Below are 25,507 nucleotides of genomic sequence, written 5' to 3'. Positions count from 1 at the left end.
GAAATTTCCGGAGCCCTTAACTACGGCGTCTATCATAGCCTGAGTCGCTTCGGGACGTTAAACCCGCACAAACCAAACCAGACTAACTGGAATAGATCCACGACCTATTTATCTCAGGAGCCGGGCATCACAGGCGTTCCTACCGTTCGTATGCAAAGAATTGAGACAGTTATGTAGAACGCGTAATACAAGCAGCAAAAAGGCACGAGCTATTTTGGAGACAGCGAATAGTCCTCGTGGTGCTGACACAAAAACACACGCCGCATCACGCATGACCTTGCGTCCGTTGCGAGGAAAGGAACAGGCAGATAACATCCGGCAGCTCACGGCGCCTCTCGACCGTTGTTGCTCACGGCTGCTGTAACGCCCGCATCCGTTTTCTGGTCGCAGGAAGCAGACAAGCCGAGCCCCATTTCGTCTACGCATGTCGCCGCGTCTGGTCGCAACTGCCGCCTACGCCGCGGCTGCTTTTCGACCCCAGTTCCGCGTCCCGCAACGTTCCTCCGCCACATGACTTTTTCGTTTTTTGCGACGCGCGCACGCGCACTTCGTTTTGAACACCGCGCAAAGTGAGTTGAACTGCGAAGCATTTTGTTTCTTACCTTCTTTCTTTTCTTCGTGCATTCCTCGTTTATTTCTCTTTTTATTCCTCTCTTTCTTCGTCTCTTTTTCCTTCCTTCTCTATTCAACCTTTCTTGTTCTTTCTTTCTCGCCTTTTTAAGATTTTTCGTTCATCCTTTCATTACAATACTTTCATTACTCTTTGTTTAATAATAATATTTGGTTTTTGGGGAAAGGAAATGGCGCAGTATCTGTCTCATATATCGTTGGACACCTGAACCACGCCGTAAGGGAAGGGTAAAGGAGGGAGTGAAAGAAGAAAGGAAGAAGGAGGTGCCGTAGTGGAGGGCTCCGGAATAATTTCGACCACCTGGGGATCTTTAACGTGCACTGACATCGCACAGCACACGGGCGCCTTAGCGTTTTTCCTCCATAAAAACGCAGCCGCCGCGGTCGGGTTCGAACCCGGGAATTCCGGATCAGTAGTCGAGCGCCCTAACCACTGAGCCACCGCGGCGGGTTACTCTTTGTTTCAATTCGCTTTCGATTCATCCCGAAAGTCCGTCCCGCCATGCATTGCGGTACTTGCATACTAGCAACCCGTCCTTATATCTCTTGTGTTTGTGCGCCCGTATATCAGGAGTACACAGTGGAGAATTTCGCAGAATCTCAAGCGTCCTCTTCCGTAGTCGCCTTTGTGTCAGCAGGACGCGCGCACAGAAGCGAAATCAGCGGAACAAAGGTCAGCCAGCCGTGAGTTCCGTGTGTACGTATCACCGACACAACAACACCCACGCTGCTCGACGGCGCTGCCACCGTCGCGTCAGCTATTGCAGTCTAGCCGTTCTCGACGTGGCTCGCGTGAACGCGGCCACTGTTCGCCGCGACGTCAAAGGCGCTCGTCCGACGTCGCAGTTTCCTGGCTCGCCTATTGGTTCACGCAATCGAAGAAGTGTATCGCGGAGAGTGGTGCTAGCTTTGCGAGTGAGTGCACCTCTTTTGGCTACGGAACATCTAAATGTGTTGGCGCTGGCTGTAACGAATCCTCAAGTATTGGCACAAGGTAGGCTTGGAAGTGTTTCTGATCGATCTCCACGGAAACGATTCGTGCCTGCAGGGGCGGATTTATGAGTATCTGTCTCTTAAAGGGAGCAGGTAGCGATTTTAATTGCGCAGTGCAGTTCCAAGACTTTCTGCGCCGAAAATCATTCGCTTAGAAAGGGCACCCTCCTTCCATTTGCCCTTACTTAAAAGGGGTGCGGAGCTTGAAGTTCAACTTTTTTAAACTTTCAGAGTTTATGTATTACACATAACCAACATAACCAAAAATTTCAGTGCTGTGTCATGAGCTTGAAAAAACTATTCGCGCCAAAAGGCACTATGCAGTATGTGAGTTTTGGAAAACTTTAAAGGTACTTGCAGTTCTCTTCACTTTTTGGAGCATAGGTGAAACCAGGAAAGCCTAGGCTTTCTCGGGAAGAATAAAGACAGGAGATTATTGTTTTAAAAGCCCCTTTTCTTAAAACACACCGCTTCAAAGCAATTTTGGTTGTTTTTAGTTGGCCAAAATTTCGGTGGTTGTCAGCTAGTTCGTAGAGAAGCCTCAAGATCAGTGCTTGCAAAAAGGATTCGCTTTCATCTAAGACTTGCTAAGCATGTCCTCCTTATCTTCTGTTTGCGTGCGTGAAAACGCTGGCATGTAAAAATGGTGGTGACAGTTTCATTATTTTCGTGAAAATTGTCCGCTTATTTTCTGTTTCAAAGCCAGGTGACAGTGTGCTTCAATAAAATTAAAGCGGTGTAAAACTGTAAATCAGCATTTAAGTACGCAGCATAAAACACAATAAACAATTCTAATAAGAAAAAGAACTCTTCTGTCAACGACTCGTTGTGTGAACAATTTTAATGTGATTCACGGCAGTATCAAATCTATTAGCTTCGCTTATCTCGTTGCGTCACGAGAACAACTATAGCACCATCGACGGTGGCATTCACGCCCATTCCCCGGCGACTAGGTCACAATTTCCTTAATGTCCCGCGCTTTCACGTGACGTTTCGAAATCGTCTGTACTAAGATCACTTTGCAATGTGTAGCATGGCGTCGTCTTTTATCATGAGATACATAGGTGAGCTGGATGAAGATACTTTATCAGGCCTCACACATCGGCTATGGGCAAAAACTGCCTTGCAGCGGTACGAAGACGACGAGTTTACGCAGAAAACAGAGCGACATCAGGAGGTGCTTCAAAGCAGGTCAGGATGGAAAGAACCGAGGCGACCAAATGAATGCACTGCCAACGTGCGGAGAGCAGGCGGAGAAATGTCAAGTCTCGCACATAAAGTCTCGGACATCAAGTGGCGGAGAAAATGCCAGGCGGAGAAATATCAAGGCGGCCGGGGCAGGCCGCTTAGGCCACTTCCGACGCCGAAGCTGGGCCATGGCGCTGACGACGCCGAATTTTCTAAAGAAAGAAAGAAAGACAGACAGAAAGAAAGAAAGAAAGAAAAAGAAAGAAAGAAGGATTGGTTATCAAAAAAGACGCAATAACCGCCTTGGCGGACACCTCATCCGCACTGTAATGAAATGAGGAGGGGGGGGGGGGGGGAGTGAAAGTAAAAAGAGAGATAGAGGGGCCTTAGTGGAGGGATCCAGATTAATTTCGGTCGCATAGTGATCGTTAACGTGCACTGATATCGTACAACACACGGGTGCCTTTTGCGTTTCGCCTCCATCGAAACACGGCCGATGCGGCCGGGTTAGACACCGGCAGTGAAAATAAAGAATTGGGTGTCAAGGAAAATGCGTTAAAAAAAGAACATTATTTCCAACACAGCGAATTGGTAATGGCATTTTTCCTCTGATGAAGATGTGCATTCGCAGTCGACCCAAAACGTACCCTTTCGTAGGCCAAACGTTGCCTAAGCTCTCAATGCTTCAGGCCTCAATTCAATATGCTGGGCGAGTTGGTTTTTTACCTTCATAAGTACAGCGCATTTGATGGCACGGGGGGCACGTATCACTGTAAGATTGAAGGATGATCTTATAAGCGCACCCTATATGTAGCATTGCCCCGGAAAGAAGTATCTCGATTGTAAAATTTTACGCGTGCCAGTTTATGAGCCGGCACTAGTTCCTTCTGTATATGTTTTCGTGGGTTCTTTCCCTTTCTGGTCAACTGTGGGTATAAAAAGGCTGCTGGCCATCCAATAAATATAGTTGTCAGCGCTCTGTGCACTGTGTGCCTTTTATGTGCCGTCAAATGCGCCGTAGTTATGGAAGCTTTATCCCTGTTGAGCTAAAATATGCTGCAACTTCTCGCAATCATTCACGCGAAACAGTTTTTCGCGAGACGCTGCCCGATCTCGTGCAAAATGCCGTCACACTGCATTCCCTCATTTTTTAGGTCTCAGGGGAGCCAAGGCCTTCTCTGTATTTCCTTCTAATATTTTCCTAGTTGTCTTAACCTTGTCTGAACTCCCGATTAGGCCTGCCTATTAAGATTAGTAGCTGGCCGGTGCTTCACAATAAAGCCTTATCGTTTCGTGCTCCTATTCACGGCGACTGATAACATGTGCTTGTTTGGTGCAAAGAAAAAGCTTCCGGAATGGCGAGGATAACGGCACGGGAGAAGCTTATCCTTTGCCTGGTAGGCACGAATTTTGAGAGGTCGATATACGATATGCAACAGGTACTGAACCGGCACAAGAGTATGTTGCCATTTTTTTTTTAAAGTACAAAGACCTTAGTAAAACACCACCAAGAATCTCTTCTCCCCCCTCCCGACTCAGCGTCCAAAGCTCGTCATGGCAACGCAAGATGTAGCAAGTTTCTCTACAGACACTTGGCGTTCAATCCGATTGTTGCTGTTTGTGCTAAACGCAACTTCCTGCCCTCAGCAAGGAGCCATATTATTTATTCCTTCGTATGGCAATGCGAATGAAGACTATTTCACAGGGATAGCTAGTAAATTCCCATTTTTTTATTGAGCGTCGTTGTGGTAGTAGTAATAGTAGTAGTAATTGGCGTAATGGAGTGTGGTAACCATGGTAACCACTAGTTGCCGCGAAAGAAGGTGGAGGACGGTTGCACTGATGCCACAAATGACGTCATTGGAACACGCCATGGCAGCACACCACGAGTGGCCCGAATCTAGTGGCTTCATGAGTGACTTCGTAATCCTCCTGCCTCATAACTTATCCCACTGCTATGACTTCTCGTCTTTTAAGAATCAGGCATTGCTCCAACACTGCGAATACATCTCCTGCTATTTCTCAGATCACAAGGCTTCCTTCATTACAGTTAATTTGAAGAATGGTGTTGTTAGTCGATCCATGGTGTTGACCTCGATATTTCCTGATGGTTCGATGATCCGATGACACGTTGCGGAACAGACTGGACAACGTCTTCGGGACACTATGTGCACTTTATTACACAAGTCAGAACAATTACACTAGGCTAGAGTGGCTTTTGCGCCGCTCTGCTTGTCAAAACGCTGGCTGGCTCGTCGAACTCTAGCCTAAGCCAAGTCCCTCTAGGAGTTCCACAGGTCCCTTCTCCTCTCTTCTCCAGGGCCCATCTTTCCTGGTCCTATCTGCCCTCCGATCTCCTTGGAGCTCTCTTTATGCCCCTGCTCTTTCTCCTTCACTCCAAAGAGCCGCTCTTGAGTTCCTTTGCCCAGCATTATGGGGATCTTTTTAGTAGCCATTAGGTGCCGCTGGCACGCCACTGCTCATGGTGTTGTTGACTTGCACGCACCGCGTGAATTCTATGAAGACGTGGCGCATTTCCGTTTAGTTACTTCACACGCACAAACATACCAAAACGGCAGTGATAAGACAAGGGAAGCGAACGCACAGTCTGAACCGCACGCACTGCCCAAAACCCTGAGGTCCGCGCGTCGGCTCAGTTTTGCGGCTCGAACGCAGCCTTGCAAGGCCTCGTATTTTCGCCACAGTGTAGTCGGCTAACCGCCATTCTCGCATGTACTTTACCACGTTTCTTCTAAAAATAACCCATTCGAACGGCGACGGGGAGGCGGCCACTCGAGGAACCGCGACAAAAGCTTTTTTTTTTATTTTTGGGCCCTCATCGAAATACGGTAGAAGACGAAGTGTCCCTGCTAAGGTGGCTGCACATCGCTCCAGTGAAAAATCTCGCTATCCGCGTAAATACCTTCCTTATATCAAGAGAATTGACTTCACAGCATCTGAGGAAGCTCCCGGAGCTCATGCGCCCTCTGACTGGATGGCAGTCAGTAGATATCCTTCAGTCATCCCGGCAGCTGGTCTGGGCTCCGAGGCTACGTCTAGGGCAACCGGTGACGCGCTTGCAGAGGTGGCTTCGCCGGCGTCGTTCACGATGGCTTCAGCAACACATCTTTTGACCACTGAGCCTGGTTCCCAGCACCTGGTTCCTGCTCCCGGTCCATCAGCGGCAGCGCACATCCCGCCTTCTCCAAATGCACCTCAGCCCGTGAGCGATCTGCCCTCTGGGCGGAACTCGGCAATGGCTGCCCAGACTCCACTGCTAGATGGGGCTTCAATCGTGCAGCGTGAGGAGGAGAGCTGTCCAATGGACCTGTCTTCAGCACCTCCATCCGTGCCACCGGCTTCCCGCACTTATCAAAAGCGCCCATCAGGAGACACTGCACAGGATTCGTCTTCTGCCAACCGCAGCTCACAAGGCAAGCGTTCCTGCCCAGCGTATGCCAACCAGGTGGCTGTGCTGACATCGGGATCGGTATCGTATAAAGTGGCCATTAAAGCAATGGCAGCCAAAAGCCTGACAGACATTCCGAACAGGATTCTTCAGGCGAACCTGGACGAGCGTCTTGGGACGAAAGGTTTTCGTGGCTTCACGGCTAGAACGAAATCTAATACCATCGCTGTGTGGCTCCCGACTTTGGCTGCTGTCGAGCGTCTGCAAACGCTCAAGTGCATATCGATTACAGGCGAGATCTCGGTGCCGGTCCAGGTGTACCCATTAGAAGGTTCCGACCTACAACGCTGTGTTGTTTACAACGTCGACGTTGCCGAAGACCAGACGACCCTCCAGCGTGAGTTGTACTGTCCAACCCACCGTGACATCCAAGCGCGGTATATGGGAAAGGGGCGCTCGTGCATCGTCACACTACAAGGCCCACCAACTCTTCCAGAACGACTTTACTACTATGGCTGTATTCTGCGGCCTCGCCCTTACAAACCGAGTGCTGTCTATTGCTACAGCTGTTTCAGACCTGGCCGCGTGCGCCGGTCATGCCCTTTTATGCCCTTTTACAACGCAAGATGAGGCTCGGCCACAAGGCACACCGTCTTACAGGTGCGAACTTTGCAAGACTGACGACCACGAGATCGCCTCTCCAACTTTCCCATCAAAACAGAAAGCAACTGAGAAGGTGTGGCGTGGGATCCATAAGCAAGTGCCTCCGAATGAAAACAGAACCCCGATACAGGCATCCTACAGGTTTTCGGCTCTCCAGTGGGATGAAGACGACTGGCCGGAGCTTTTTGAGTCCAATCCACCTGCAGCCCCTGCCCAACAGTCGTACAGTGATAAAGTGCGCAAGGATCGCCGTCGCCTTCAAGCTACATAAAAGCACAGCATGCTGTAACCTCTGCGTGAGGACAGGGCAGCAGTTGACGACCAAATTGCCCGCCTTTTAGCCGACGTCTCTAAGCTACGGCAACGCCGTGAACTGCTTGCTCGCCGTAGACAACCAGCGGAATCCCACTCCACGCCAGTCAACGCTGCAGCGCCTTCGACTACGTCCAGCCCCCATGCGTTTTTCGCAGACTCTATCAGGTCTTCTGCAGCACTGCAGGATAACTCAACAACATCCCTCCTCCGATTTAGAGTAACCAGTTATGTAACCTGACATCAGTTCTATTTAACGCTTGGAAGCCTAATCGAAAATGGCGAGTACACGTTGTTGTGTGCTCCAATGGAACTGCCGAGGCCTCTCCGCAATGCTGGGAGAGCTCAAATCTCGACTTCGCATGAACAAGCTCCAGGTGTGGACCCTGCTACTGCAGGAGACTAATGCCTTGCCATCCATTCCGGGCTTTAATGGATACATGTCTCCTTCAATGAACGACCGTCGTGCGCACACTGCTGTCACTCCGGGAATGCCCTGAGGCAATAAACATTTGAAAGAAAAAGCTACAAAGAACACCGAGGAGGGCCAAGATACGGCTGTTGCTTGTGAGTTGCCCGAAGCCCCCCCCCCCCCCCCCCCCCCCCCCCCCCTGTGCAACAGCCCGCGATCTCAACTATTACTCTCAAAAACGGGAAGTGGTACTTGAAGACCTAGTATGTCCGCAAAACAAAAAAAAAGATTGGTCTATAACTGTGCTATAAGTAGCAAATGAAACGCGAAGAACTCAAATGCCAAACGAGGGCCAGAACAAACTGGCTCCTGGAAAAAAAAAATACATGTGTGGTTGATTACTACTTCTAAGGACAGAACGAGCTAATGCGCCAGGTTTTTCATCCAAATGCAAAAACAACATACTGGGATGCTAGCTAGTTGCTATAACCTAAGTTTTGAAGCCCTTCCACCCTCAGGGTGGAAACGAGAAACTTAGAAATAGAAATGAGCTTGTTGAAGCTAAATATCATATCTGTGATTCCAGTGCTTAAAAAAGAGAAATAAGGCCATTTAAATTTATTTTTAGCTGCTTATTTGCAACACAGTGCTTGAAGTTATTTTTGTTGATATAACTGCGAGAGATGCTTGCACCTGAATCTGTGTACGCCTGCTGTTCGTTGTCTTACAACAATACAAAAAGTACGAAACCGCAATTTGCCATTTAAAGCACGCCAGTGCAAGGTAACGCACAAACAGAATGGCAATCACGAATAAAATGTTGATTAATTAACACACCGTTGCTTTGCTGACTTTTTAGAGTGCGGCATGTACAGAGGCATATTAAAATATATCTTGTTTGTTTTTTTCATTTCAGCCGAAAATGCAGGTAGAAATATTGATCGGCGTACTGTGGCTCTCCGTGGTCACGGCTCAGAAAAAATCACCGTGCAAAGGAACGGACGACCAAGACGTTGGAACTGTGTCTCTCAAAGGTTGTTTAGTGACCCCTAAAAACAACGAAGACGCTGACGTCGAGTGCTCCGTGGTAGCTAAGCCACAACCAGACCTCCGACCCCGAAGAGGCATCTTGAAGGCGGTTGCGACGCCCCTGTCTGACCTCTTTCCACCGGTGCTTTCTAAAGGCATTTCAGGAGCATGCCTGTCTCTTCGCAATGTTACTTTTGAATGCTGTTACGAGGTACTCCTGAATGAAACATTACCGCCCTTGGCACATGATATAACAAGTTTTCACCAAATTGTTCAGTTTAATGAGTCTATCCCAGCACAGATACTTGACTGCGCAAGGCGTTCCGATAGTACTAGCTGTAGTTTCGACGTGTTCGTTGCGTTTAAATCGAAAAAAGACTTGGGTGAAAAACGTGACGTTACACATGAAGAATCTCAAAGTATTTGTAACGCTGCCTTTGGGACGTCTGGAAGAAATATCTCGGAAGCTGCTGGGGGTGGAAATGTGACATCTCCCAGAGGTACTGACAGCCTGTTTCAAATGCTGCAGGATGAACAGGCGCTGGGAAAGGCTACGCACGTAGTTGTCCATGGGTGCTCTATCGACACGCTAACGAAGGACGATTTGTCATTGGCGCCAAACCTCCAAGACCTTGAATTTCGCGGCACGCCGTTGAAAAGTGTGGCGAGTGATGCTTTTAGGTCTATGCGCGGTGTGCAAAAACTCTCATTTCTGGGGTCGAAACTGAGCTCCATCCCTCACGCAGTATTATCAATCGACACTCTCCAAAGTCTGAAAGTTAAAAACACAGTCCTTGAATCCAACGAATCCTTCTCGCTCGCCGTTTTCCCAAGCCCCTTAAAGAACAATTCTATCACGAATCTCAACCTCAAAGGTACACCACTATACTTCCTTAAAGATCGCGCCTTCTGTAACTTCCCTCTGCTCGAGAGCCTGAACTTGCAACGCTGTTCTTTAAGGGCCATGTACGGTTCCCCTTTCATCTGCCTTACACGTCTAAGGAGGCTCAAACTCAAAAACAATGAATTGACCACTATTAAAAATGAGACCTTCCAGGGTCTGGTAAGCTTGACGTCCCTGAAGCTGACGAAGAATAAAATTGTATTCTACGACGCCACACCTGTATTCGCTCCGCTAGTGAACCTTGACGTTCTGCATTTGGGCGAAAACATGATTGAAGTCCTCTTCCCCGAGTTGTTCGTCAGTCTCCCCGTATCCAAGCTCACATTAGCAATAAACTACATCTCTGAGTGGTCTGCACCCATCTTCTCGAGCATGACGAATCTCAGTAACCTGCGTCTGGACGGCAACAAGCTGCGCGCTTTAGACGAATCCATGTACAACGACATCGCAAACTTGACGAACGTTCGCATCTGTTACAACCCTTGGGACTGCACCGACTGCAACATCAAGTACGTGGCCCTGTTCCTGCTCGAAGCCGCCAACAACCACTGCTGCGTGGACTGCGTCGTCTGCAGTGAAAAGGGGTCGTTGTCCAACGTGCTTGTTATGGACGCAGCTCCGGGCACTGAGCAGGCCTGCTTACCGCCGGACTACTACGTCATAGTAGGGGTGCCCTCCATCATGCTCCTTCTCGTAGGCTCGGTGACGGGGTACGCCGTGTACACCAACAGGTGGTACATCCGCTACTTCCTGCTCTTTCTTCGCGTCAAGGTCAAGGCTTACCGGCGACTGCGCTCCGGAGATCGCTTCCTGTGGGACGCCTTCGTCTCCTACCACAGCTCGGACGCCGACTGGGTTCGCGAGCACATCGTGCCCACTCTGGAATCGACGGTCGACCGGTTCCGTCTATGCGTCGCAGAGCGGGACTTCATTCCGGGCTTGCCGATCGCGGAGAACGTGTGCAGAGGCATCTCCCAAAGCCGCAAGTCCTTGTTCGTGCTGAGCAGACAGTTTGCTGAGAGTAGGTGGTGCATGTTCGAGTTGACGCTGGCGCAGCACCGGCTCTTCGAGTCGGACCGCGAGAACCAGATGGTGTTCATTCGCAGGGAGCAGATGGACGAATCCGCCTTGTGTCCCCTGCTGTCGTACTTATTCAGGACTAAGACGTACGTCCAAGCGCCGCCCGAAGACGCCGACGAAAATGTGCGAGACTATTTTTGGCTTCAGGTGCGCGCCGCGTTGGAATTGTGAGTGTGGTGATTGAAAGTCGCAAGTCGCCCCGAGCTTGGAACTATGCACGTACAGGTCTGACATAGGACACGACTTCCTTGGACGCTGTTGCTTCTGGCGCCTCCAGAAACGTGTTATCATATGCCGGTTGTGTTAAGCGTGCGTGACATCGTGGAGAAAACCATGACGAACATTGCAGTTCAAGCTATAGGAAAAGAAATAAATATATCGGCTGCCAGCTTTCGTAGCGAGGTCAGTACGACTATCATTTCTGCGTGGTTAATTTATCGCATACTTGTCCGCGAAAACTGTTCACACTTATTTAAACTACGCGTCTGTCAGGTGAATAACTCCGATCCGTACATTCTTTCCTTGTCAAGGCTATATAGAGCAAGGATTTTGCATCTAAACCGTGTGGGGTGTCCTAGCAACACCCCAGGAAGTCCTAACTCTGGAGGGGTGAGTGCGAAAGTTCGGCTCACCTTTGAAGTTTGAAAGTTTGAAAAGTATTTATTTGAAGTGTGTTTCATACACTTCAGGAAGGAGGCCAAAAGGCGTGGTGCCTGACGAGGGCCTTCCTCCCTGGGGGTAAGCAAACTGCACTCGGCACATACACACACAAAATAAACAAATACAATAAATGTAGCGGTCGCCATTACACTTGCTGGCATGTTAAAAGAAAAACAAAGGAAAAACTGTACAACAATGTTAAGGTATCTTCGAAGTTGTTAAGATGCGTGCTGTTGGGTTACAGGGAATTATAAAAAGGAAAAAAAATATATATACAATCATGTTGACTGTTATCAATTTATAATATGTCACAGGATGTACCGGTTAGTCATGAAGTCAACAGTGCAATCACTTTTCTCTTGTATATTTTTTGAGTTCTGCATTGATGGAGGAGGTCATGAAAATTTCTGTTTTCATTCATAAAGGTAGTCATCTGATATCTAATCGTTTGGAATCCGTAATTTGTTCTTGATTTTGGTGCTCTTATTGTCATGTGTCGAAGGGGATATGGGTTTTGCGGTAGTTCTGGTGTTGCACAAAAATTAGTTTCAAGATGAAATCTGTTATATGTTTCAAGTGCTAGCCGAAGAGTTTTTAATTGAGAAATTGTCAGTAACCCCAAGCTGTTCCACCACGAGTTAGTGCTATCCAAGTAGCCTAGATTAGCAATTGCTCGTATGGCCTTTTTCTGTAGTAAAAACAAAGCATTTAAATGAGTCTGTGTTGAGTCTCCCCATATCAGTAAACAATAGTGAAGATGTGAATGAATTAAACTGAAATAAAGTTGCTTTTTGAGCCATACTGGCAATAGAAGTCTAAATTTATTTAGAAGGCCCACTGATCGCGAAATGTTTTTTCTTACTTGATTAATATGGTCAGTCCACAACAGGTGTTCATTAAATATAACTCCAAGGAATTTTATTGACTGTACTCGTTGTAAAATATTCGAATTGTATAATATGATTGTCTCATTATCTATGACTTTATTTTTAGCTCTGAATATTACATACTTCGTCTTCGTGATGTTTAGTTCTAACCTGTTGGCCCTCAACCATAATGTAAGGTTTTCTAGCCAGAGATTAGCTCTACATTCTATTGCTTGTAAACTCGCGTCATGAAAGAAAATATTTGTGACGTCAGCGTATAAAACTGTTTTGGAGGAAGGAAGAATATTAACAATGTCATTTATGTGAACTAGGAATAGAATAGGACCCAGTATTGAGCCCTGTGGCACACCAGTGCGTATAAGGCCGTGGCTTGAAGGTATGTCGTTAATCATTGTGAATTGTACTCTGGATGATAAGTAGCTCTGAATAAGATTAAGTGCGGAACCTCGAATCCCATAGAATTGTAATTTGCGCAGTAAAATTTTGTGACAGACCGAGTCGAAGGCTTTTCTAAAGTCTAAGAATAGTCCAAGTGTAAAAATTCTGTTTTCTATATTGTTAATTATTTTATCCTTTATGTGAAGTAAAGCTTTTTCCGTAGATTTCCCTTTCTGAAAGCCATATTGTTCTTTCGCAATAGCTCCGATCTTAATGAAGTACGAAGTAAGGCGGGTATTGATGACTTGTTCAGCAATTTTTGAGAAGACAGGTAAAACGGATATTGGGCGATAATTGTTAGGATCATTATAGCTTCCTGTCTTATGTACCACACAAACTCTTGCTATCTTTAATTTATCTGGAAACCTGCCTTCTTTGAGCATTTGGTTGCATATATGGGACAACAAAGGTGCGATAATATCAGATACGGCTTTTACTACCTCACCCTTGATGTTACCAGCTTCAACGGATCAGTTATTTTTTAGACGTATTATATACGAAGAGATTTCGGCTCTAGTTGTTGGGGAAAGAAATATCGAAGGCTTTGGTATGCCTTTAAGATATGACATTGGATCAGTGCATGTTGTTTGCGCAGACTGATTGTCACCAACCGTCAGGAAGTGATCGTTAAACATGTCTGATAAGGGACGACCTCTGAGTGGAACGCCATCTACCACAATCTCTACTGGAGTTGGCTCGGTTCGTTTTGATACTAAATTGTTGTATGACCTCCATATCTGATTAGGGGCAAGTTTATTAGCGAACGCTTTTGCGTAATATTCCTGTTTTGCGGTTTTTAGATCAGTGTTGAGCTTATTCCTTACAGCTTTATGCAAGTTTAGTATATTGATGTCCTTGTGCTTCAAAAAATCAGCAAAGAGATTGTGTTTTTGCCTTATTCTTTTGTACAGCTCTTTCGTAACCCACGGTTTCTTAGACTTTTTGTACCTAGAGCGGCGGACTAGAGGAAAGGCTTCATAATAGGCATCTTGAAATTTTTTTTCAAAGACATCGTAACAGCGACTAGGATCTTCTTCATTAAAAACGAGTGACCAGTCCACCTCTGAAATCATGCGTCGAAAGCAATATATAGTTTCGTCATTAACTTTCCGATAGAAAGTGTTAGCTGTGCTATTAGAAAAAGTTTTCCTCGAATGGGGCAAAAAGACAAAAAATGGAAGATGGTCGCTAACATCGCAGGCCATCACACCCGACTGTACATCATTTGGTAAGAAATCAGTGAAACATAAATCGAGAGCAGTTCTGGTACTTGTGGTAATTCTTGTTGGCAGGTTTATAACATTTGCACAGCTGTGGGAAGACATCATACCAATAAAACTCTTAGAAACTGTATTCTCAGTCAATATATCTATGTTAAAATCACCCAGCACGACAACAGATTGGCTATGTCCTGTAAACGAGTGAAGTACACTGTCAAGGTAGGAAAAAAAGCGTTCAACTTTACCAGACGGGGGTAGCGAGGGCTGCGAGAGATTCGAAAACAAGCCATATTACAAGTCCCAGAGAGAAATCGGGTGGGCTGTATGTCCCTTACAAAGGCTGTGCATCTGAAGGGTACACTCTAAGCAAGAATTCGCATATATGGGAGAGAGTAAACTTTCCTTACTCTCTTATTACTCCTTTCTGTTTAAGTGTACGTTTCGAATCGTCTTGGTGTTTTACCATATGCGGATACCGCCTTAGTTTAGCCACACTTTTTTTGTTGCAATTTATTAAGCCTTCATGTTAACAGTATTTATAGGCGTAGTATTCTATTCTTCTCTGCCTTTACACTGGAGACGTATTATACCAACTAGTGAATTGAAGATCAACCAGAATTTAAAACAAAAAAAATAACAGCTTGACACTACCAAGTGCGTACTGATTGAAGTTGCAATGTCGCGAGATGTGATGAGTGTTATTCAACTTAGAAAAATCGCGAAAGGCGACCATGAAATAAAGACTTGCTCATGCTGGTCTCATCGTTTTGCTTTCGTGTTCGTCTTTTGTGAAACAGCGAGACGTAGGTATGCAAGTATTTATACATTGTTTACAACACGGCATTACGGCAACACAATTTCTATAAAAGGGCCGTCGTTCGGACGTCGAAACGTGGCTGCACCCAGAGCTCGTTGATCTTACCAGCCGCAAAACTTGTCATCGAAGAAGAAGGAGAAACTTTATTGTTGCTCTGAAGTGGCTTTAAGGTGGTAAGCAGCGTAGGAAGGAAGGAAGGAATGAATGAACATTTATTAGACCCAGAAGCAGTTGACTAAAGTGGGATAGGTGGAGTCCTCGGTCCAAGATACCAGTGGCTCGGGCTGACTCGGTGGCGATTGTGGTGGACGCCTCCTGGATTTACAGGGAAGCGCTGATCAGCTGTACCTCCCACTGCTGCAAGGCCGCATTAGACGGCTTTAAATGTTGTCGTTTACAGGAACATGTCCAAGGAATGTGTGTCAAAGTAGGCACGTCTCGGCACCATGGGCATGTGTTAGAATATTGGGTAGGATGGGTACGATGTGAGTGCTGGAGATTTGGAAATGTTAGTTTGCATGCGGTGGACGTGAAAGGCTAGGCTGCCGCAGAAGATAGGTGTTTGTGAGGTTGGAGTTATAGATGCCGACTGAGGCGGAGGATCTCGAGATTCGTCGAATAGTGTTGTGGGACGGGGTATTGGTCAAGGCTGGAGAGCCCGGCTGGGTGGCTGTAGCCACGAGCTAGACCGTCAGCTTTGTCGTGCAGGGAGCAGTGCAGGTATATGTATTAAAAAACGCCGTTATGATCGACATGACATATTGTCGTGACGCTCTTGGTCAATAACGTAAACTGTAGTGAAGTTACAGGCTTCTAAATTGCTGATAAACGCACAAACACTGGGTAAATCACTGAAACACATGCAGTAAGAAAAGTCTGTAGATACAACAGTCACAAAAATAAATTAAGACTTAATATAAGCAAAAAGCAAAACGCTCTCTAGATTATAATGGTGACAAATGGCGGCAGCTTTCGTTGGCCCTTTCCAGCTGCCACCGCCATCCGTAAGCCTTAAATTAGAACGCGAAGCTACAAAAAGGAATTTAACAAAAAATTTTAACACACACTTGCACAGTGTGTGGTAAATATCTAGCAATAACTGAACATCTTATAATTAAATATGCGGAAGTATCCAGCTGGACGTCAATGCAGGCGCAGTCACTCTCCCTGAGGACCTGGGGTTCAAGAATAACCAAGGCCATGTAAATGAATCCGTAGTATAAGTTAGCAAAAAGCGATTGGAAGATGGGTGGCTGAAATGCAGGGTGGTGGCATAGGATTATAAATTCAAGATTTAAAATTGTATATAACTAAAAACGACTTAGTTATAGGTGATGCCGTAAAGCGTGATGGATTGCTTAAAGAAAATGGAGGGGAAGAGGGACGATCATGGCAGCAATTACCACCACCCCGTCTAAAAGGGGGCGCTCCTAACTTCCGTCCGTCTCTGAAAAGCAGCCGAGGGGAATACTCGCATTTTGAACCGGAGTTTGCCCACCACCCCGCATATGGTACGATTAAGAGCTCTGGCTGCACCACCACGAACCGCAGGATCCCACGCATGTGCTTGCAGCTTGCGGAGCACGGAGCCAGTCTAAGGAGGCACTTCGTCGCGCGTGGGTTCTTGGTCGGACACGCGACAAGCGCTTATTCCAAAGACACTTGTTTTTTAACTAGGTTACGAAAAATTGTGAAGCTGCTCTGGGAAACTGTTAATGATGATAAGAAGCCTGATGATAAAGTGTACCTTAAGTACGACAAATTAGTTATCAACCAGGAGGTGTACCCCTGGGACGAAAAGAAAAACCAAAGGTGGTCGAAGCCGATTCCCGTGATGCCGATCTTAACTCAGTAATGCAGCGAAAGCCACTCAACCAGGCAATAAGACAGATCGAACGTGAATAAAATGTACTTTTGCTTTTACTACTTGACAAGCGTGGCTTACTTGACTTAGAATCAGTGCGTTTTTTGAACGCCCAGGGTACTCAGAGTCAAAATAAACAAAAATCCTTTATCCGATAAGATTAATGCTCGAAGTTCTCTTGAAGCCGAGATGAGACCAGCGTCTGAAACGTACACGTGCCAGCTACGTGTGACCTTTTGAACGCTAGAAGCATTGTAAACAAATCAGGTAGCCTTGATATACTGCTCTTTCGTTACAATCCCCAACTACTGGGGATTACCTGGGCTTGGTTTCACTGCGGCGTTTTTGACGAGGAAATTGTGCCACTTAACTACGTCATAAAGAGATGCGGTCGCTGCTCACGTGATATAGGCGTTGCTGTGACTGCGAAGTGAGAAGTCAGCGTAACGCTCCTTCAAATAATTGATTAGCATAAATGCTTGTTTTTGTAAAAGCGCCTCATATAGCGGATCATAAAAGCGCCTGGTTCCACTTTTTATTTCCTTCCTGCTCTGTATCGTGCTCCTGATGCAGCTGATTCTCTTAAGCCTGGTCTCTACTATCCTTTACTATCTTATCAGAATCTGAATTTAATTCTTGCCGGCGATTTTTATTTCCGTACCATCGATTGAATTAAACCGTCTTATGAGCCTCAAGCGATATCATTTTAGGCCTGATGTTTTTTTTTAGGCCCTAAGCAAGCTGTTCGTGAATACACCATTCAAGGGGGTCATCTCTTCTTGACCCATTCTTTGTTAGCCAAACCATTTTGTTTTATGGTTTATGGGGGCTTAACGTACCAAAGCGACTCAGGCTATGAGGGACGCCGTAGTGAAGGGCTCCGGAAATTTGGACCACCTGGGGTTCTTTAGCGTGCACTGACCAAACATTTTGTGATGGAGTGCTTAAATTTGAAACTAGAATTACGGACCATCGGTTTTTGTTCTTCTGTTGTGCTTCGCCAGTTGCTTCTGAGAGGTTTCCTGTTAAAATGATAAGGAACTATGTATGTGCTGATGATAACGTGATTATCGACTCTTTGCAAACGCAGTTAGATAACGTTTGGAGCAATGACAGTTTTCGCTGACCAGCTTTTGGTTTTCGCTGTGCGGCTGAGCTGAACCGTCGCCGAAGTGCGCATGCGCAGTATGCTCACCCGATAGCGGGTCTGCGGAGCGGCGCTTCCGTTCCGCTGGCCCGCCAGCTTAGCGGAGCGTAGTATCATAAGGAAACGTCTCGGCGTTTCCTGTTAGTTAAAGAAGGCTGCCTGCGGCTGGACGGTCGCGTCTGAGAACTCACTTCCTCCCCTACACTCGTCGAAATCGCTTAAAAATTGACCAGGATACCAGTTTTCAGTGCGATGTAGCTGCAGTGAATCCTTTCGAGCGTTTGTGCGCACACGTGGACGCGGGTGCCAGAAAAAGTACAGAGGTGTACACAGGACACTCGCGAAGGAGCACACGACTCATTCACATATGCGATCGCTGTCAAGTGTTTATTGCAGAACCAACGGGAACACCAAGTCAAACATCATGTAATTCTGTACATGAACTTCACGAAGGAAACGCAGGTTCCCGGTCATTGAGACTAGCATGAAACAACGCTTTTATAGTGGAGGGCAGACGCTGTGAATCACATCGCTGGGAATGGCAGTGATTTTGGCTTTCACTAGAAGCTCCCAAAACAGTCTCGGTACCTGAACTATGTACAGTGGGAGTCAGTAAATAAAGCAACAAGAGGTAGTGCTTATGCATATAGCGCACAGAAAGCCAGGAAATCACGAGTGCTCGCTCTGCGCTGCGAAAACGCCTCCCGACATACAGCACATGAGATGACAATGAAAAGTTGGTTTAATAATAATAATAATAATTGGTTTTGGGGGAAAGGAAATGGCGCAGTATCTGTCTCATATATCGTTGGACACCTGAACCGCGCCGTAAGGGAAGCGATAAAGGAGGGAGTGAAAGAAGAAGGGAAGAAGAGGTGCCGTAGTGGAGGGCTCCGGAATAATTTCGACCACCTGGGGATCTTTAACGTGCACTGACATCGCACAGCACACGGGCGCCTTAGCGTTTTTCCTCCATAAAAACGCAGCCGCCGCGGTCGGGTTCGAACCCTCCCGTATCCAAATGGAATGTGTGATGTTGTTTTTAAACATTCGTGCGTCTCCTTGGGAAAAGGGACTCGCGCTGCTTTCATCCCGCGGAGATATTGCACGCTTGTGTTCTTAGTTAGCATTCATTTTCTTCACTTGCATTAGTACATGCGCTCAGTTTCATTTTGAACACATGGCAACGAAGACTCTGGAAGTGCAAGTACAAACTGCGGTAAAAGTCAGCGAAGACACGAGAAAACAAGGAACGAAGAATAAACAAAACAAAAACACATTGACGGGCCATCTTCCAGTCGGGAAAAGTAAGACTTGGCATAACAAAATTATCTAAGACATAACAGTCGATTGCGAAACACTGTTTGCACAACAGGAGTTTGCAGCACAGCAACTGAAGACCCCCTCATTCCTTTCCCCCGGTGCATCTACCAGTTAACCTCGCCGCCTTTCCTCCTCCTCCTCCTCCTCCTCCTCCTCCTCCTCCTCCTCCTCCTCCTCCTTCTCCTCCTCCTCCTGTATGAACTATGACTTGGTATTGCCACGACAGAATTGTAGATATTTCCAGCCGGTTAAACGATATCACTTGAGTATTGTGTAAGCTCCCTCAGGTGTTCAATAGCTACATTGTAAACAGATAAACAAAAATGACCCTACAACCGCAATTGTCAGAGCCAACATTCCTTATGTTCGTTATGAATCGCAGAAAAACTTAGTAACATTTCCGCTACGTTCAGATTGTGCGCCAAAGGGTGTACCCAGACATGGCCGCCTGACAGAATCGTCGCTAAATCGGAGTGTTTTTCTTTATCTGCTCAAGCAGCACTCTTTTCTTGTGAAAGGGAGCATTTATTCCCGATTTCTGCGTGTACATAAAAAACCGCAACTCTTTTAGAGCGTCACAAAAATACATCACGTAAAACTACAACAGTTGTCATATTTATCGCTTCTTTCAAGCCCTGTTCTTTTCAACAGTTAGCAGTTGCGGGGTGGGGGGAGCATTATTGTTGAAGCGCCATCTGTAACTGCAGCCAGAACAAATCTTGCAAGCGATCGTCGCTTCCAGCTGGCGGTACTTCAATATAGGTCCTAGATCTAGTGAGATAAGAAAGCATAGGGCTCATGTCAGAGTCTTCGATGTGGCTTTTCTTTATGAATATGATATGTTCTTCGCGATCCGACTCAAACAGGCGGTGCTGAGCGAGTCTCAGTTCGAACATGCACCACGAACTTTTGCAGAACTCTGCCGTGACGACGAACAAAGACACTCGACTCTGTGAAATGCAGCGGCAAATGTTTTCGGCGATCGGTATTCCCGGAATGAAATCGCGTTCGGCAAAACAGAAGCGAAAACTCATGGGCGGCGATTCCATCCGAGCCAAGAGAACGTTTCTAACCCAACAGGAGTCAGACACGTGGTAACAGACGAAAGCGTCCCACAGGAAACGGCCAACCTGGCTCTGGCGCTTGTAGTTCTTGATCTTCGCTCGCAGGTACAGCAGGGCGTACATCAAGTACCAGCGTTTGATGTACACCACGTAGCTGACGACGGAAATGCCGAGGACGCTCATTAGGAGCGGCACTCCCACAAATACGTAGTAGTCGAACGGACCGCAAACGTCACTGTTCCACTCGACGTCGACTGCCTTGATGCCAGCGCAGCTCTCGGGTTCCTTGCATACTATGCAGTGCTCGTACTTCTTCGCGCTGCCGTTCAGCAGAGAGTGGAGATTGTTCAGTAAACAGCTACCGCAATCCCACGGGTTGTAACAGATGTCGACGTGCTTTACATGTGCCAGGTCTCGCAGCATATCGTTGTTTATTGTATACAGTTGGTTTGACGCCAGAATGACAGTGTGCAAGCTCCTCATCACACTAAACATTGGCGACGTCCAGTTGGATATGAAGTTTTTCGATAGGTCTAGGAAGGTCACAGGTACCAGCTCCGTGGCGTTAAGTGCCAAGCGTTTGATTCTGTTGGCCGACACTGACAACAGCTTGAGCGATGGGAGGTTTCCGAAAATTTCCGTGCCTGGAAATGTTGTGAGGGCGTTATACTTCAAACTGAGAATCTCCAGTCGTTCCAAGCCGCGATACGATGTCTCGGTAATCCATTTCACCTTGTTCCACCGCATGTCCAGTCCACGCAAGTTCTGCAGACATTCAAAGGGGGAGCCGTGCATTTCTCTGATGGAGCAGCCGCTGATGTCGAGAAACTGAAGAGCAGGAAACGCACAAAACTCGCGGTCCTTCAAGTGGCCCAGGTGTGTGCCCGCCAAAACAAGCTCTGCTGCAGAGCTTTCGTGGGCACATGGTTCAGGACAGAGCTCGAACGTTCTGTTCCAAGGCACCTTTGTAGCTGCCATGTTTAGCCGGTGCAGTCTCTTCTGTGAGAACACGGCCTCGGGCACCGACGCGAGTTTGGTTCCCACGAGCGATATGTTCTTAATGTCTGGTATCAGATCAAAGGCATAGGGATGCACTCTCGAGATCGGACAGTGGTAGAATTCAAGAGCTTCCAAGTAGCGCATGTGTGCTATGTCGCGTTGCTTTATCTGCCTGATGTTGCTCTTGTAAAACACGATGTGGCCTATCCGAAAGGATGAAATGAGTCTCAGCGCGGCGTCAGGTACGCTTCTGACTGTTTCGATGAAAGTCACATTTACTTTCTCCACCGAAATGTCATTCAGGTTCCAGTCTCTGACAAGGGCGAAAAGGAGGGCTATGGCGGAAGCGTTTCCTGCGTTGCCAGGTATAGGGTTATATTCTATGAAGCGGTCCGCAAAGCCGTAGACGTCACATGGCGGCACCATCTGACTGCTGTTGCTTCTCGAGCAGTGCACACTAGCTATGTCCACCGGCCTGTGAAATATTACTTTGAACTTGAGGTGTTGGATGAAAAGCAGCAGCGAATATATAGAAATGGGACCGAGGGCGTCTGAAGAGGAGATGGGGAAAATGTCGTAGCGATGCTCCCAGCTGAGCGGGAAGTCGTCCCATTTCTCTATATCCACCTCAGCGAGGCCCATGCAAATCATATTTTCCCCGGAAGTAGTCTGGTTGGTCACCGGAGTATCAGAGATGAACACTTCCTCCAGGGTCATGATTTCGGGGTCCGAAGGGATGAACCAGTTCTCAGGCGGGGCTGCGATGAGGAGCTTGCATGACGATTTCACCCTGCCATCCTGAAGCAGCGTCGAACGGCAATGTTTCAGAGGGAACAGTTGGGTCGAGTAGTTCGTGCCCGGTCGGCAGGGAAGCGCACCGCCAATTCCCACGGCACCAGCCACGAAGGGGGTGAACAAGATAGCTACGATGAGGAGCATCCTGCGTAGAAACAGCAGGATCGTTGGTATGTGCCCCTGCAGACAACTAATCCGGGCAAAACTGCTGTTCAAGTCTACAGACTCCACCATTCTCGTTTTAAGCTGTTAGATAAACTCCCAGAATTTGAGCATACACAGAAATTCTGGACGAAAGCATTTTTGAACAGGAAACCTTTTGTGAAAGAGGATTTCTTAAAATAACGTAAGATTTCGCTATAACAATCAATATATCCGGGGATCACCTGTCGGCAGTCTCGGATCTTTTGTTCTATTAACGTTTTTGCTGCCGTCAAATGTGTTCCACATTGGCTTTATATGGTAGACTTAACTGTTCGATGCGGTCGATGCAAACACTTTAAAAGAAAGGTAAATTTGCTGCTTATAAACAGAATGAACCATCTCCTTCGATGTCTCCGTAAAAGTATCTTACAATTCTCCAATTTTCAAAATTTTTGTCCGAAATTGTTGGACCTGTGTCAACAAGCTGTTAAGTGACTTACTGAGATAAAGTATTTAGGTATCAAGCATGTGCAAGTTTCTTATAAAAACAAAAGAATATAAGCGAGCCTAATCTTACCAGCCGCACACACGCAAAAAACCGTGTACTTGAGAAATAAAAGAATTATTCGATGGAACATGAAGCTGACAGCTACGTCGTCGTGCCACTGTGAGAAAAATAGTTGAGCTACTTGGGCCGCCTTTGTGAAGACCGAGTCTTTCGCTCTTTTTATGCAGTGCCTTTACAATGTAGTCGTTTGAATGCTTTCATCTGCAGTGCGGGTCACGTGCGGTATATACAGCTGCGAAAGCATTTTGAACTTCAGCTGGATGTCAGCGCCTGTCTCGTCGCCATTTCTATGATCCTGTAATTCTTTTCTGTGGTGCTGTGCTGCCTAACTTACAGCGCAACAAACTGCCTGTACATGTTGCTGGAGAACGTAACTGTGTAATTTGCTAATACATTAGTGCCATTGGGCGAACGCTAAAACTGTTTTTAACAGGCTTTCAATTAGCTGAAACATGAAAGAATGTTCAAATCGCGGTGTAGCGCATATTGAAACTTTCTAAGGGTCAAGTCTCATTACAGATCCAAGGCAGCGCAGTAAGCTTAAACAACGCGAACTCGGCTAGCTTTAGGATACCCTAGAATTATGAATTGATGTCAGCATCTGGCGCGGGCACAGGACTAGCTTTGAGGATGTCTGGCCTAAACATGCGTATGCCGTTTAGGCCAGAAGTTGAATATGCCGTTCAGGTACGTAGAGAATGAACCGTTCTTCCAATGATACTTCCCTGGGGTACGCCAGCAGTTACTTTTTTTTACTGAGGACCGACAGCTGTTAATACTTACAAACTGAAAGTGGTGTGCAAGATATGACGAAAGAAGCGCATGAACACGACCCCTAAAGCCGTAGTCGAACAGTTTTTCCAAAAGTATATTATGACTGATGTAGTCGAAAGCCTGCGAAAAATCTATAAAAACACCAAAGGCAAGTTTCCTTTCCTCAAAACACTGTAAGATATACTCTTTTTGGCTTAGTAATGCTGTCTCGGAAGATTTATGTTTGATAAAACCAAACTGCGAATCTGTTATTATTTGGTGTTTGTCACAAAGGCATAATATTCGCGTGTGTATAATTTTTTTCCTGTTCTTAAGAAAAGATTGGCAGTACGGAAACTGGCCGGTAATTTGAAACACAAAGCTTATCACCTTTCTTATACAAAGCTGTCACTTTAGCAATTTGCATGCTCCGTGGAAACACTCCGCATTCAAAACTTAAATTAAATATATGTGCTAAAATTCGGGCTAGAATATCTAACACATGCTTCACGGGCCGTATCTGCAGATCATCCTCATAGTGGCATCTACTGTTCTTCATGTTCAAAAATGCAGTGAATACTTCGGAACATGTAGTTGGACTTAGATACATAGAGTCGCTGCTTTGCCTGATGAGAGCATCATATGAGATGTTTGACGAACTTTGGGATTCTCGAGTAGCGAAATATTGATTGAACGCCTCTGCTAATTCCTGTCCATTTACACTTCGTCCTTGAATAAGTACTTCTTGAGGAGAGCTAGGCTGCGGTGTACGTAAAACAAGGTTGTTAATCTGGTTCCATAACTTTCGGGAATCACCGTCACATGATTCGAATGTTCCGTAGTAATACGAATCCCTGGCACGCATTAACTTTTTGTTTAGCTTATTTCTGAGGACTTTGTATCTTGCTAATAGTTCGGGATCGTGTGTTTTAATGAAGTCTTGGTACATTTTTTCTTTAGATTGTATCTCTTTGAGCAATTGTGACGTCATCCACTCTTTGCGCCCTTATCGAGGTGCTACGTGCGCCTTGTACGGAAAATGTTCGGCGTAAAGCACTTTAAATCTATCAAGAAAGCTATCATAAGCGGCTTCGACGTCTGTCATAGAGAGCACGTCAGTCCAGGTTATATCTGAAACAGCCTGTCTGAAAGAAGCAAGGTTTTTCTCAGTTATCGCTTTTTGAAAGCAAGCACGTGCTGGTTCTTTCTTCATGCCTGATTTCACCCCTAGCAATATTGGGAAATGGTCACTAATGTCATGATAAAAGACAGGGGACACAATGCTCTTTTCATCAAAATTAGTAACAAAAAGGTCAATAAGTGATTCTGTATGCATAGTAACTCTAGTAGGAGTACCAATTGTGTTAATGCAGCCATTTGCGGAAAGCAGCATAATAAAATCTTTTGCTGTGCTGCTATCAGAAAGCAAATTTACATTAAAATCGCCGCCTAGAATGACACTGAAGTTGCTAGAGTTCACAAAATTCAAAAATATGTCAACGAAAGAAAAGTATTCTGCAGTGCGGCCATCAGGAGGGCGGTAACAAACTGCAATAATAGTACGGTCAAAATTTAAGCAAACCATTTCGCAGTCACAAGTGACACAGCAAAATCTTTGTACTAGGTCACAATTTATAAACTTTTTTTACTAAAGCACAAACACCGCCACCACGATTTAACGATCTGTTCATGAAGAACGAGTTTTACCAGGGCATATTAATTATTTCTTCATCCCAGGACAGTACCAGGTTTCCGTAATCATAAACACTTCAAATGTATCTAGCTTATTAAACAGGTGCTCAAGATCAGCAGTTTTATTCACGGCAGACCGCGCGTTTACATGGAGGCAACGAAAAGAAGTGTTTGTTAAGATTTCATTACATTTTACATGCTGGTTGATAAGGCTGCGCACTTCTAGATTGATCAATGTTTCCGGCGCCCTGACCGAGGGGTAAGTGGTTCCATACTGTGCTCTACTTCGCTTTCTTGGTTTTTGATCCTACTTCAACGATGTCGTTGCTATCATTGTCCCAGGCGAAAAGACAACCATTAATAAGGAATTTATCATACGTCAACCTCACTTTTTCTTTCCTGTCACGATTTTCTTTGGTTCGACAGATGTGCATAACGTAACGTCTATTTAAAGAAATAAGCACCACTTTTGTCTTACCTGGTATTTTTGTCTCTAATATCGAAAGTCTAATTACT

The 25,507-nt window shown here is 46.2% G+C and overlaps 2 protein-coding genes across 2 annotated transcripts in view; one reads left to right on the top strand and one right to left on the bottom strand.

The window, feature by feature from the left end:
- Positions 1 to 380: 380 nt before the first annotated feature.
- On the top strand, positions 381 to 19,330 carry LOC144095253 (toll-like receptor 4). The gene is given in 4 exon segments (XM_077629035.1): positions 381 to 569; positions 8,524 to 10,787; positions 19,103 to 19,144; positions 19,146 to 19,330. Coding segments are annotated over 3 exon segments (2,331 nt in total). The 5' UTR covers positions 381 to 569; positions 8,524 to 8,529; the 3' UTR covers positions 19,177 to 19,330.
- A 186-nt stretch (positions 19,331 to 19,516) lies between these two features.
- Positions 19,517 to 25,507, bottom strand: part of LOC144095252 (uncharacterized) — a 30,891-nt gene continuing 24,900 nt past the window's right edge. Inside the window, exon 6 of the mRNA XM_077629034.1 lies at positions 19,517 to 21,979. Within this exon, the coding sequence (XP_077485160.1) occupies positions 19,654 to 21,979 (2,326 nt within the window). The 3' untranslated portion in view covers positions 19,517 to 19,653. The remainder of the gene's footprint in view (positions 21,980 to 25,507) is intronic.

This window comes from Amblyomma americanum, chromosome 6 (genome assembly GCF_052857255.1).
Source record: "Amblyomma americanum isolate KBUSLIRL-KWMA chromosome 6, ASM5285725v1, whole genome shotgun sequence".
In the NCBI taxonomy this organism is placed as follows: Eukaryota; Metazoa; Arthropoda; class Arachnida; order Ixodida; family Ixodidae; genus Amblyomma; species Amblyomma americanum.
This window is presented reverse-complemented; position numbering and strand designations above follow the sequence as displayed.